The sequence below is a fragment of the Oculina patagonica genome, chromosome 9 (assembly GCF_052425735.1).
Source record: "Oculina patagonica isolate OP01 chromosome 9, crgOcupat, whole genome shotgun sequence".
In the NCBI taxonomy this organism is placed as follows: domain Eukaryota; kingdom Metazoa; phylum Cnidaria; class Anthozoa; order Scleractinia; family Oculinidae; genus Oculina; species Oculina patagonica.
In genome coordinates, this window is record NC_135766.1 from 5,097,994 (window position 1) to 5,110,388 (window position 12,395).

Here is a 12,395-nt window from a genome sequence, read left to right on the forward strand (position 1 = left end):
TAAAATAGAAAACAATCTGGACCAAGATCCTCACAGAAAAGGGGTAGGGGGGGGGGGGGGGATAAACTTCACATTTTACATGTCATTTTGTTTATGTTCCCAAATTCAAATTATATATGCTTTTGTGGGAAAGGGGATGGGAAGTAAGGATCTAGTAAAATGGTGATTTCTGTACACCTTTGGGGGTCGCAAATGATTGTAATAATAAGACGTTGTTACCAATGATGGGCAAATAAAGTTGCAAACATTAAATTCAAAAATTAAAAAATTCAATTCACTTGTAATTGTGCTTTTTTGTTTCTTGACACCTTCTCTGAGTCTTGATTTCTTTTGCAAGGCTAAAAAGGTCTCAAGCTCATAAAAAAGATATCAGTCTCGCCGTCTCGCATTTATCATTCAACACCCCTGGTATTGGTGACTTATCCTGAACATTTTTTGTGAGACCAAAACTGAAATATCACAGGCATCCCAACCTCCTTAACTAGGGGTTCCCCACCTCCCCCAGAACAAAGTGTTTTGGCAGCAAAGATGGAGATTTTTTGGGAACATTGTTTGAATCCTTAGACAGGACCCATACCACATTTGCATCACAGTCCTAACATTTCTCTGTGTTTCAGAGTTCTTTTTACATGTGTTAGGTCCAGGCTTTGGTAGAGTGGTACAGAGGGCTTCGTGTAACCACTTGATGCAGACAATGCAGAAAGCTCTCATAATAAAGGTTCTCTTTAATAAAGAATTGAAGAACACCCTCTTTGACTTTCAATAAATAATTAGGCATTCCAATTGCAGGGCTTTGAATAAGATTTAAAGTATGTGGCTATCCTAATCTTGTGCGGCACCTATCGGAACAAGAGCAATAAAAGAAGCTGAAAAGATGCCCCCTTTTACAGGGTGCTGCATTATTTTAGCTGTGGATTCACAATACCTGCCAGAGCTGTGGCAGGTGCCAGGTCTTATTATAATGCCTTGCATCTGAGTGGAAAAAACGTTCCAGGGCTCGAGACTAACGGTAGCCAACTATACAAAGGCTACTAAAATTTAGGTTTTGGCTACCAGGTTTAGCATTCCTACTAGCCATTTGGCTACTGAAAAACTCGGAAAAGTTAACTGTTCTTGATAGAAATCAATATACCTGACTATTGAAAAAATACTTTTGGCTAGTAAAATCTGACATGTCAATAGCCAGTAAACCAGTGAGTTAAAAAGTTAGTCTCAAGCCCAGCGTTCCAAATTATCTTTTATTTACAAAAACATAAATATTGTATTATATAAACACATTTTTTTCCTCTTATAAAAAAGTCTTTCAATCTTGGTTACTGCCTCTGCTGCAATGTATCATTGACAGATTTAAGTTGATTGGCAGCTGTCAATAAGCTCTGTCCTTCAATAAGTAGGCTGGGTAAGTTGCTAACTGATGCATAGTCCTAAAATAGATGGAGAAAAAAATCAAAGTTATTGTACAGTCAACTCTCTCTTAACAGACACCACTATAAGACGGACACCACTTTAAGACGGACACCTGGTGATGGTCCCGTCTTTGCCATTTTTCAGTCATTTTACTGTAACTAAACTCCCTGTAAGACGGACACCTCTCTAAAACGGACAATTGGAGCCGATCCCGACTTCGGTGTCCATTTTAGAAAGAGTTGACTGTTATCCTGTTAGTCCCAAGCACAAATCAACAGTTTTATATAACTTTTTATGTTCTAAGAATTTGGTGGCAGGTCAAGAATTAATGTCTGATGGGGTGGTGTGTGTGTGTGTGTGTTGGGGGGGGGGGGGGGAATTCGCAACAGCAAATTGTTGTGGGAGACATGGTGGCTTAATGGTACACGTGCTAGAAAAGTGACACGAAAAATTGCCTGGTGTATTAGTGCTGCCTTTAATCATAGTACTAACCAACTTTGATGCCTTCTTTGAAGACAAGTCTTTTCTGCATTCTTTCTGTAATTCTTCAAGTTTGACTAAAAATGAGCTAAAATCTTCCAGCACCTAAACGGAATCAAAGACATCTGACTCAGTTTTTCTTTTCTTCTCTTCTTTTTTTTAAATAAAAAGCACAACATTTAAGCTAGATTTTATTTCAAACCGTACATTCAGTAACTGCTGGTTTGCAAACACATCAACAAAACTGCTTCTTAAAATTCATAATAGCACTACATAGGGGTGGCGAATTGTCCTTTAACATACCTTGTAGAATTCTAGCCAAATTACCTGGTTCTCACCATCCCAAATTTTAACCAATGCAAAGAAACTTTCAGGCTCACTGAGAATATAATAGTCTTGCTTCTTTCAGTCTTGAATTTACCATTAGCAAATTCATAAATACATTCCTCCCTATTGAAAACCAACATTTCTAATTTTCAATTCAATTCAAATAAAGTACCGGTATGTTGTGGGAAAGAAAATTAAAGTCCTTTACAAAACACAAACTTATAATTTTTTAAGTATTAGGTAAGCTTGGAAGTTATTTTACTTAGCAAAGCCATTAAACTTTACCTTTTTTCTCTCACTGTTTTGTTGCCGTTTATTTTTCTCTCTCTCAAGCTTTGCTGAGGTCCTATAAACATGCAAAGAGCTTTGGTTTAATGTAAATTAAAAGTGAGTTATCACAATCAAGTTCTTTCCTTATCCTTTTTATTAATTCATGGTTGCTACAGACATATTTCAAAATTCCGTGACCTTTTCTTACCTTTATAAGATAAAAATAAAAATTAATTTCCCTGACCAAACTGTACACAAAACATCAGATATATTAGCAGCCTCCAGCCTCCACTTGCAAAAGAAAAATATCGCTGAGATCTCATTGACCTGATATGGTATTAAATCAGAGGTGTTATTATTTCAATTTTCCCTGACTTTTCTTCAAAATATCAATTTTTTTCCTGCACCTCAAAATAAAATTCCGACTTTTTCCTGACCTTCCAAGCCTCCAAGTTTATTTTTCCCTTAGTGGCCATTTGGCCACTGACTGCCCAAGTTTGGTTGCCAGTGAAAAATTTTAGTCGCTAAATTAAGATCGCGTTTTCAATCCTTCTTCTTAATTTTAGTCGCCAGACTGGCGACTTCGGTTCCAATTTAGTCGCCAGCTCCAAAGTTTTAGTCGCCATGGCAACTAATGGCAGGTTGACTTCAACTCGCCTTCGACAGACCATTTCCTGACCTGTGGCAACCCTGTAATTCCCAAGTCTGTTCACACTGGCATACCTTGATCTCTTTTGCTGTACACTAAGGAGATCCTTACGAAGTTTGTTGACTTTTGATTTTGCCTGCAAGATAATTAACCTTAACATTTATTTAAACTCAACCACTGCACACTATAAAATTTTTACAATATTCTGTCAAAGTCATTTTACAAAACATTAATTCTATCCCTTTCTAGGGGCGGTGAATCCTGCAAACTTTGCAAGACAACAAGACATTTAACATTTCTTGTGTCACCCTGAGACTGAAAAGGTGTTGCCAAAAAAAATTGAGATGGCTCGACCATTTTTTTGCCACCATCTTTCTGCAAATTGCCTATAATAATTATTAGTAAGATAAATAATATAATAATCAGGGCTTGAAAAAAAACTTGAATTCTGAGCTTGCCCTTGGAACAAGCAGCACTCAAATTTTGCTTGCCTGGGGCAGTTACATACTTGTCTTGGTTTCCTTTTTTACTATTTGGTCAGCAGATGACTTGCCTGTACCCTTGCCCATCAGGCAAGTGAGCATGAAAAGTCACTTGCCTGCAGGCAGGAAAATTTACTTGTTCTGGAGAATTTATTATTATATAAACTAGAGTGAATACTGAGGATTTCTCTCGCTGAGAAAAATCATATCTTCACATGTGAAAGATATCGATTTCGAAACATTTTCTGACAAGTTTGCCTTGTTTCAATGCTGAATGAGCCAAAGTAAATCGATATTAAGTCGAAACATCTTCAGATCTTCCTCGGCAATCTTCAGCAATCTTCGGATATCTTCAGAAATTTTCGGAAAAGTTCGGAAAATGATCGGAAACATTCATACGACCTTCGGACAACATTTTGCAAATCTTCAAAATCTTCGGAAAATGGTCGACAATCTTCGGAAAATCATCAAAAACATCGTAATTTAGTAGGTAAATAGATAAATTTCATATCTCTGCGCAACCATGTCATATCCTCTATGTCTCCCTTGCAACCGTTCTTAGAATCGTCATGCAGAACGTTGCATGACGACGTTGAACTAGACAGGACTTTATTCTCAAGCCCCCAATAATGGACAAACTTGAAATCATCAACTGCATTTTAGCAACTGAAGGTGATTCCTGATAATAATTGGCTTAATAATTAGATAAATGTAATTCTACTGTAAGTTTCTGTTTTCCTCTTTAATTATATGCATCTGATTACTGTATCAGTCTCTAATCATGTTAGATACCGGGGTAATAACGTTTACCTTTCTGAGGTCAGCCTTCAGCATTTGGTTTTCTCTGTAAACATCAATCTGCAAGACAGTTAAAGCAGAAGTCTTGATTAAACTCATTTTCAAAAGAATTGAAGCAAAATAGTCCTGTTGGTGATAAAAAAAATGCTTTAACAAGGACATCCATGGGGCTAAAACTTGGTCCCTTTAATAGTGCGAGTTCACCATATTTACCACAAAATGCAGGTTATTAGTATACATACTAAAACAACGAAAAATATATTAACTGGTTTCACACAATTGCAGCAGTGCTTGATGGTGAAATACTAATTTAAAGATAGAAACACTATGAGTGTTTCTTGAGATTCCTGCACATATGATAGCCTCATTTGAGTTTCACGCACATCTGATAATCTCTCAAAGTGTAAAACATGAGAATACTTACAGTTTCACTAAAAGATTTTCTAATTTGAATGAAGAACTCCTTTACAGCTTGCTTGTCAACAGCTGACTCCATGTCATTCCTATATGTATTTTATTTTATAAAAAGAAACAATAAAATATGGAAACAACAAAACCAAACTAAATCCAAGAAGAATTAATTAAAACCAGCCAGTAACAAAATATAACTACTTGTCAAAAAGTGAACCTAACATTAAATTCTGAAAATAATTCCCCCCTTGAAAATAAGCCACCACCACACCCCCCCCCCCCCCAACCCCCCAAGTCTTGAGCAGATATTAAGCTAGAGCTTTTTTGGAATTTTACAACTTATTGACCTTCTGCATGTTTGTTGTACATCAGTGCCCAAGTTATGTGATCTACCTGTACAATAAATTGCGTAGACACTTGGCCAAATGTCCACTAATTTTGGTACTACTGCAGGTCATTTTTTTCAACCCCCGCCCCCCTCCCCTCTGTTTCAATGTTGTCAATGTTGCTGTGTTGTGACTTAAACAACACCCATTGAATTGCAAACCCCCTGACACAACATTGAGTAGGAGAAGAGGGGGATAACATCTTTTCAGTCGCTTGTCAAGACATCTTGCATTTTACGACAGAAGCGCACATGCTAATTTTCCCTAGTCATGTTATAGGTCTACACTGATAAGCTTGTCGCGTGCGAAAAAGTTGTACCATTTAAATCAGCCCTAAAAGATTCATTGAGCTCTCCAGGCTTGGGAAAGTTTTTTCAGTGAAAGGTTCTACAAAATTTAATCACCTGATTTCAAGAGCTTCCTCCTCTATGGCTGTGAGAATAACATCAAGATCAGTGATCTCTGTCATGCTGTTCTTTCTTCCGTGATCAGCATTAAACAATCTCACAAAATTATTCTCTGACAGGGAGAAATACCAAGAGAAAATAATCAATTTCTCGCTACCGGTAATCCTTTGGGGCAATAACATAATGTGAAATACCGTAAAATTCCGGTTATAAGCCCTGGGCTTATACAACTTCGTTAGAGGTTTTGGATAGGCTTATAAGCAGAGGGGCTTATATCCGGGAGGGCTTATAAGTGGAATAAAAAGAACGTTTCGAAACGAGCCACGAAAGTGTTGATCGAAATACGTTTCTTAGCCAAAAACGCATAATAAAGCAACATTTAGCCCTGTTTTATACTGTCATCTGGCGAAGGGGGGCTTATATTCGAGAGGGCTTAAAACCGGATGTATTTTTTTGCTTCCAAATAGATGGGCCTATAATCGGGGGGGGGGGGGGGCTTATAACCGGAATTTTACGGTATTGGTAGTCATTTCAAATTACAGGCAGTTATTTTATACTGTCTTAATAGCTTGTTAGTGTTCTATTTTCGACAGAAAAGAACATGGCACTGAGCATTCTCGGGTCACAAAGAAACTTAATGTGCAATTCCAGAAAATATCCATACTTACCCCATGAAAGGTCATTAGAAATTCTGAGGGGGTGGGGGGACTCAAAGGCCAAAATTTTTGACGGAAAGTATGGGCCGGCTTAACTGGAATTTCCAAAGGGCTGGAGGGATCCAAACCAAATTTTAATCTCAATGGGAGGGGTATGGATATTTTTTGGAACAACACAATGCTACTTTGATTTTTTGTTAATCTTATAAAAAAAATTAAAACTCTGGATGTCTTAACTAACTAAGGTTCCTGCAACAATTCTGTGTGAAGACTGGCATATTGCCAGCACTTCTCCTGGTTTCTATAGTGCTTATACAGTGGCTTAGCTTCCTTAGACTGAATGCTAGCCATTGCATGTTACCCCCTAAAAATTTTTTTACACTGCTTTTACAGTTTGCCAGTTCCAGGGGTGGGGACTCCTACATGAAAGTGATGGGATGCTACTCGTCCCCCTCAGGGGTGAAATTATGGATTTGTTTGAGGTCTTGTTAAGGGTTGCACATGAAGAAATAAAGAATGCCATCCACTGTGTTAACAGTTTGAACTGATCAGGCAAGAAAACCGGTATCTTTTAGGGTTTAAGAAAAAAGCTTGAGCCATGCCCAGATTGGTTTCTTTTAGGAGTGAAATTCAAATTTTCCAACAAGCACCCTTGTCCCTTTCATATAGTAGTCCTTCCAGTCCGGGGAACTACAATAATTATGAAAGGGGGGCAATACCCCCGGTTCTACTCTGGGGAGGAGAGAGGTTGTTTGTGTCACCCAAGAACAGAACACTTGATCTGAAGAACTTTTAATTCATAATTTAAATTCAATTATCCAAACTGCCAGTAGCAGATCGTTTCCACTCACCTCTGTACTCATTTTCTAGAGATTCCATTTCTTCATTCCTAGTGGATTCAGCCTCATTTCTTCTTCGCTTTCGACCTGCTCTTGTCTTTAATGCACCAGGACCAGAAAGAGGGGTCTTCTCTGGTAACAACTGCAATTAACAATTAAAAGAGCCTTGATCATGCTTTGTTCAGATCTAAAGCACTTGAAGGAAGTGGCGAGAGCATGAAGGAAATGTAGAGTGAAACACAAGCCGCAGGTGAGTATTTCTCCCTTCTACTAGAGTGTTTTCAACACTTTCTTAAGTGCGTTTTAACAGAACAAAACAATGGTCAATGAAGACAAGGTGAGAAATAAGTAACAGTATCTGACAGAAACATACCCCCTGCACTCCTGGAAAGGACGGATAACACTACCCACTGGATAAATCACTATCCCATGGATAGCGTAGTTTGTTTTTTCAACACTTAACTGCTGGATAGCGATTTATCCGGTGGATAGCGTTATCCACCCTTTAAACAACTGGGCCCTGGCTGAAATAAGCCCTGAGAAAAGCAATAATAGGGGCAGCCATACGGCAATCCCAACAAGAAAAATTGTCACATTTTTCTGCATGAAAGGCACAGGGCAACCAACACAAAATTAAGGATTGCATTTTAAATACCTTCCTTGATGATGGACTAGGAGTTCTTTCACTGCTCACAATGTTATCTGTGAAAAAACAATCAAAGAAAATAATTATGCGTTTACTCAGTAACTTTGATATTGTTTGTTGTCATCGGAAAGGGTTTCAACCAGGTTCAAGCCCTGGCCGGGACACTGCATTTTGTTCTTGGGCACTTTATTCTCACAGTGCCTTTCTCCACCCTGGCGTAAAAATAGGTACCGGTGAATCTACCGCTGGGGGTTACCTTGCGATGGACTAGCATCCCACACAGGGCGGGAGTATAAATACACCTAGTTGCATCATGTTACGGAAACCGGGTAAAGGTCTGGCCTGATAGGCTTTACTGGTATCTTATATTGGGGTTCCACTGTTTCGGTAAATAAATTAAAATAAAAAGAAATTTTTATTTCTAAATGAATGCATTGCCCAAGAAATAAATTAAATATGTTACCTTAGTTTGTGACTCATCTAGGGGACTTTAGATTGGAGTATGAGATTGATTATGAGTCCAACTTTTCAAACCTATTTGCTTTCAGTTGTCAAATTTCACACCAATCTTGTACCAAATGAATAGTCTTCTTTTCAAATGGTCAGCAGCAGGGAGGAGTGAGGGCTCTGGGAACATAACGATAACTTAATTGAAATTTGGAAGTCGTACTCATACTCAATCGTGTACTTGTACTCTGATCTGAAGGTTCCTAAGAACAGACCAGGAATGCTGGCAAGATTTATAAAGTAACATTTAATGTCAATTAGTAGTCTTCTTGAAAAGATAAATTTTTATTCATATATTAAAACATAAAGACCTGTTTGAAGTTGAGCCTGTGGACTCTCCAGTACAATAGAACTTGGACTTTCATCAGGTGTCCTGGAGTGTACAGCTGACGACACCTGATCAGGATCCATTAGAAGACCATCAGGATTTAAAATAACATGACGGGAACTATCTTGTGCACCTCCAAGATGGAGAGCCATGTTTGAAGTTGAAGCTATGGCTGCAGGGTTGTATACAGGAGATTGAGTTTCTGTCACGATGTCAGCAGGAAGCTGTTCTGGTGTTGAAGGTATTGGCGACAGTTCTTGTGTCCTTGGCGGGTCAACTGGTGACTCCTATCAAACAAATATTAACAGTAACCAAACTTTGGGGACACAGTTGTTTTAGTTAAATATATGCCATAAACGTCTAAAAATTAAAGCCTTCCAAATAAAAGTTGACATTTTATAAGAAAGACCTTTGCTCTTGAAAAGCAAATTGTGAAGCAGCAAGGATTGCGATCCTTTCTGATTAGCCTAAATAGCACTTCAGTTAGCCTAAATGGCACTCTGGTTAGCCTACAGTTAGCTTAGGTATCCCGGTAGCTTGCGGTGAGCCTTTTTATTAGGAGCAGGGATTTCTGCCTTGCATACCTAGCTCACTGCATCACCTGGCATGCCTCCCTGCCTTGCCTCGCATGCCTCGCACATTTGTAAGACTCTGTGAGTCTGAGTTGAGTAACGACAAGAAATATTCAAATGTGGGGCAAGTGAAAACTGACATTTACTGGCCCACTGGGCAAGTGGATTTCAATTTTTTTTTCCTGCCCTGTGTTAATCACAAGCATATAAAAGAACAAATGTTCAGAGTATTTGTTACATGACTTGAGGTGAGGGTACTGACTTGCGATGAGCCATCTCTCCAGTTTGTTTTAATTTTAAAGCTTCTAACTGTAGTCTGACGCTTCCTGAAAAAAAAAAAAAAAGATTCCACAACTCAAAGTTCTCATTAGAAGGCAGGACCCAGCTTCCAGTACCAGGATACACAAGAGTGATTCAGTACCTGGCTACTTTCAAATGGAGCATAAAGAAATTTGCTGCATGGCTACATGAGGTTCTTTTTTGTCTGTCTTCTCACATTTTTGGTGCCTTCCTACTTCAAAACTTAATAAAACCCCTGCTGTTTGAGGGTTTCCTTCACAACTACGATACTGTTGCTAAAAAATCCTTTCAAACCTTATATTTAGAGATCCCAACTTTCCAGATCTATCTTTATGGAAATTATACAGGCGAGGATCCTTTGTGAGATCTATATGGCACCTTTTAATAACATGTGAACTCTCCTTAATCAACCATTAAGTTTTTCATTGTTGTCAATCATCTAAGTAGACCTCCCTGGTAGAGGGGGACAAGGGGGTCTGAACCTACTGGCTCCCGTACCTTTTGCTCCCGCTTCCTGTACCTTTTATTCCCCCTTTATCCTATATCCATTACTACATATAACAAGAGTCCTCATGGGCCCGATGAGGATAAGTAAGTAAGTATTGCTACATATAACAAAATGTTATGAAATTTTACTGCTTTCTATCGCTTCCAGATGCCTTAGGAATTCCTCTTCCTGCCCTCCCTTCTCCCGCTTCTCACCCCTTTCTCCCAGACTCTCATACTCCTGTCCCCTTCCACTCCCTAAACAAAATCTAAATTCATATTGATGGGTTCAAATGGTCACATCCTCTGGTTGTGCTTGGTGATTGTAGATTTCGATCCACCTTGTTTGTTTCTGTTTTTCAAGCTTCATTGGCTGTTGCCATAATTATGATTGACAGCAGCGAAAATTGCAATTGTTTGTTGGGTTTTGAACTTCAAAGTTTGTGTGTTATAGAAAGGTGCAGTAAAGATCTTGTGAGTTTTTTTTTTTCGCCAAGGAACTAGGGTTGAGGGTTCTCAGTAGATTTTTGTTTAAGTTGATAAATTTTTAACCAAAGATTAACCCATTAACCTGGTCTCGATATCTAACAAAACTTAAATAAATACAAATTCATACATTAAACGGAGAATAGGTTATAAAATTGAACTTTTAGCATAATTTGACGAGCTCGAGTTTAACGAAACACCATCAGCCTGCATTTTGCCAGCATTTTGGCAACCCACGATCCAAAAACACTTGACATTTATATTTCGTTCAACTTGGAAATCACAGATCTAAGATAAGTGAAACAACGAAGAAAATCTATGAATGAACTTACGAAGGCCTTCGTCTATCCAAACCAGCTTGCCTGAAGGAGCGAAATGAAGAAGTACCAGAGCTCTGAGAGACACGATCTTCGTCAATTTCTGCCGCCATTTTTTTGTCCTTCTAGTGCCCAGACTACTCCTGTTCACTGCCCCACTTGGTCCGCAATCGTGCTAAGGCGATGAAAGCGCGGTGTCGCAAAAAAACGCTGGCGATAAATAAATTCAATATGCCACAAATTTGGTCACATTTAAGACCATTTAACTTTTCTTACAGCAAAGGCCTAAACCAGGGACACTCAACGGAATATTTTCGTTAAAATATCTGTTCGGAAGACGATTTGAGATCTAGAATTTTCGAAACATTCATTGTAAATTTTTTTGCTTGCCTGTCTTTCCTAGGATTTTCGAATATCTAAAAAATGGTATAATTGTTCATTTTTAACGCATTTTTTACTTTAAAAAGGTCACCTAGAATTTTCGGGAGCCATTCTCTGGCTGGAATTTTCGAAAAGGTAAGTTTTGATCCCTATAACTTTCGGATCACTAGACTTTCAGCTAGGAAATCCGAACAGATAAAAATATTTTAGGGGATAAAAATATGCCTACTGAACTACCGTTTAAATACTAAAATACGTTCAACGGTGCTATCTTTAAGTGGTTTTGAACTATATTCTCGATGGGTGCCCCTGCTAAACGGATTTCAGATCTTTACGGAAAATTATCAATGTACAATGACTCAATGGACTCAAACCTGAACTGACCGCCCTTAAATTATATTGGTCCGAAACAGGGTTTTGAGAGTTGTGCGACACAATCCCTTACAATTTCCCTAGTTTTGATTTTGATAAAACTAAATGAAGTTATTTTGCTGAAGCTGCTTTTAACTGCGACGGTTTCTGAGTCTTATAACGAACAAGACCACTATCTACTCGACATCGACCAAACAAGATGCATCGAGTTTTTTGTTTCTATTTTGGCTTAGTTTATGACCTGCAGGTTAACAAAACATCCACATTCTTGGCAAAGGCGCGCGTAAGACATGCATTTCTTGCCAACAACTTTCCTGGAACTTTCGAACCAAAATTTTAGCCCGGAAATAATTGTAAAAGCTTCCTAGCAATATTGCTCATGGTCATGTTCAGAAAGCAATTCGGCAAACTGCAATCGCAATCGGTCATCTTATGAAAAAGAACACCTGATCACAGATCACCTTAGTGGCCTTTTTTGGAAAATTTGCACCGTTCCGCTCAGGGAGTCAATGTAAAAACACATTTTCTTTGTGGACTGTAAATGGGTACTATCACACTTCATTCACACCTCCCCATTCATTTCCTCCCCAATTCCCTTCTCCCCTCCCCCCACCTACTGCGTCTCGCCTGAGTCGCCTCCCGGGTTGCCTTCGTGCCTTGATCCGGGTATTCGTAACGTCGAAGTTATTTAGACCAAACAGCATGCGGATTATCTCAGGCGATTTTAACAAAACAAAAACTTTAGATGTACCGCGAAACTATAATCGCTATTTAAAAACTCATTCGCCGCTCTAACAGTTTGGATACACTAACAGGTCTTCGGGCAAACAATGCAAACCACGAAAGGAATGCAAATAAGAGAAAAACAGAACGTAAAATTACCCTCTT

At 38.6% G+C, this 12,395-nt stretch overlaps 1 protein-coding gene across 3 annotated transcripts; it reads right to left on the bottom strand.

Annotated features, from left to right (window-relative positions):
• Positions 1-54: 54 nt before the first annotated feature.
• On the bottom strand, positions 55-10,901 carry LOC144665284 (centromere protein U-like). Of its 3 annotated transcripts, none has more exons than XM_078526505.1 (12): positions 10,770-10,901; positions 9,428-9,491; positions 8,577-8,880; positions 7,768-7,814; positions 7,125-7,254; positions 5,615-5,729; positions 4,838-4,916; positions 4,426-4,473; positions 3,208-3,269; positions 2,500-2,560; positions 1,900-1,992; positions 55-1,424 (listed from the first exon to the last, which is right to left on the bottom strand). In XM_078526505.1, exons 1-12 carry the CDS (start codon positions 10,865-10,867, stop codon positions 1,314-1,316), a joined length of 1,212 nt encoding a protein of 403 aa, XP_078382631.1. In that variant the 5' UTR covers positions 10,868-10,901; the 3' UTR covers positions 55-1,313. The 3 variants fall into 3 exon arrangements, with proteins under 3 accessions (XP_078382631.1, XP_078382632.1, XP_078382633.1); XM_078526506.1 differs by having other exon boundaries at positions 9,428-9,487; positions 10,766-10,886; XM_078526507.1 differs by lacking the exons at positions 9,428-9,491; positions 10,770-10,901 and adding an exon at positions 9,178-9,363.
• Positions 10,902-12,395: the final 1,494 nt, after the last annotated feature.

Coding starts and splice junctions, on each gene's coding strand:
- LOC144665284 (XM_078526505.1), bottom strand. CDS start 10,867: ATGGCGGCAGAAATTGACGAAGATCGTGTCTCTCAGAGCTCTGGTACT. Junction 2,561..3,207: donor GTACAGCAAAAGAGATCAAG/GTATGCCAGTGT, acceptor GCATGTTTATAG/GACCTCAGCAAAGCTTGAGA. Junction 1,425..1,899: donor CAAAGAAGGCATCAAAGTTG/GTTAGTACTATG, acceptor CATCTATTTTAG/GACTATGCATCAGTTAGCAA.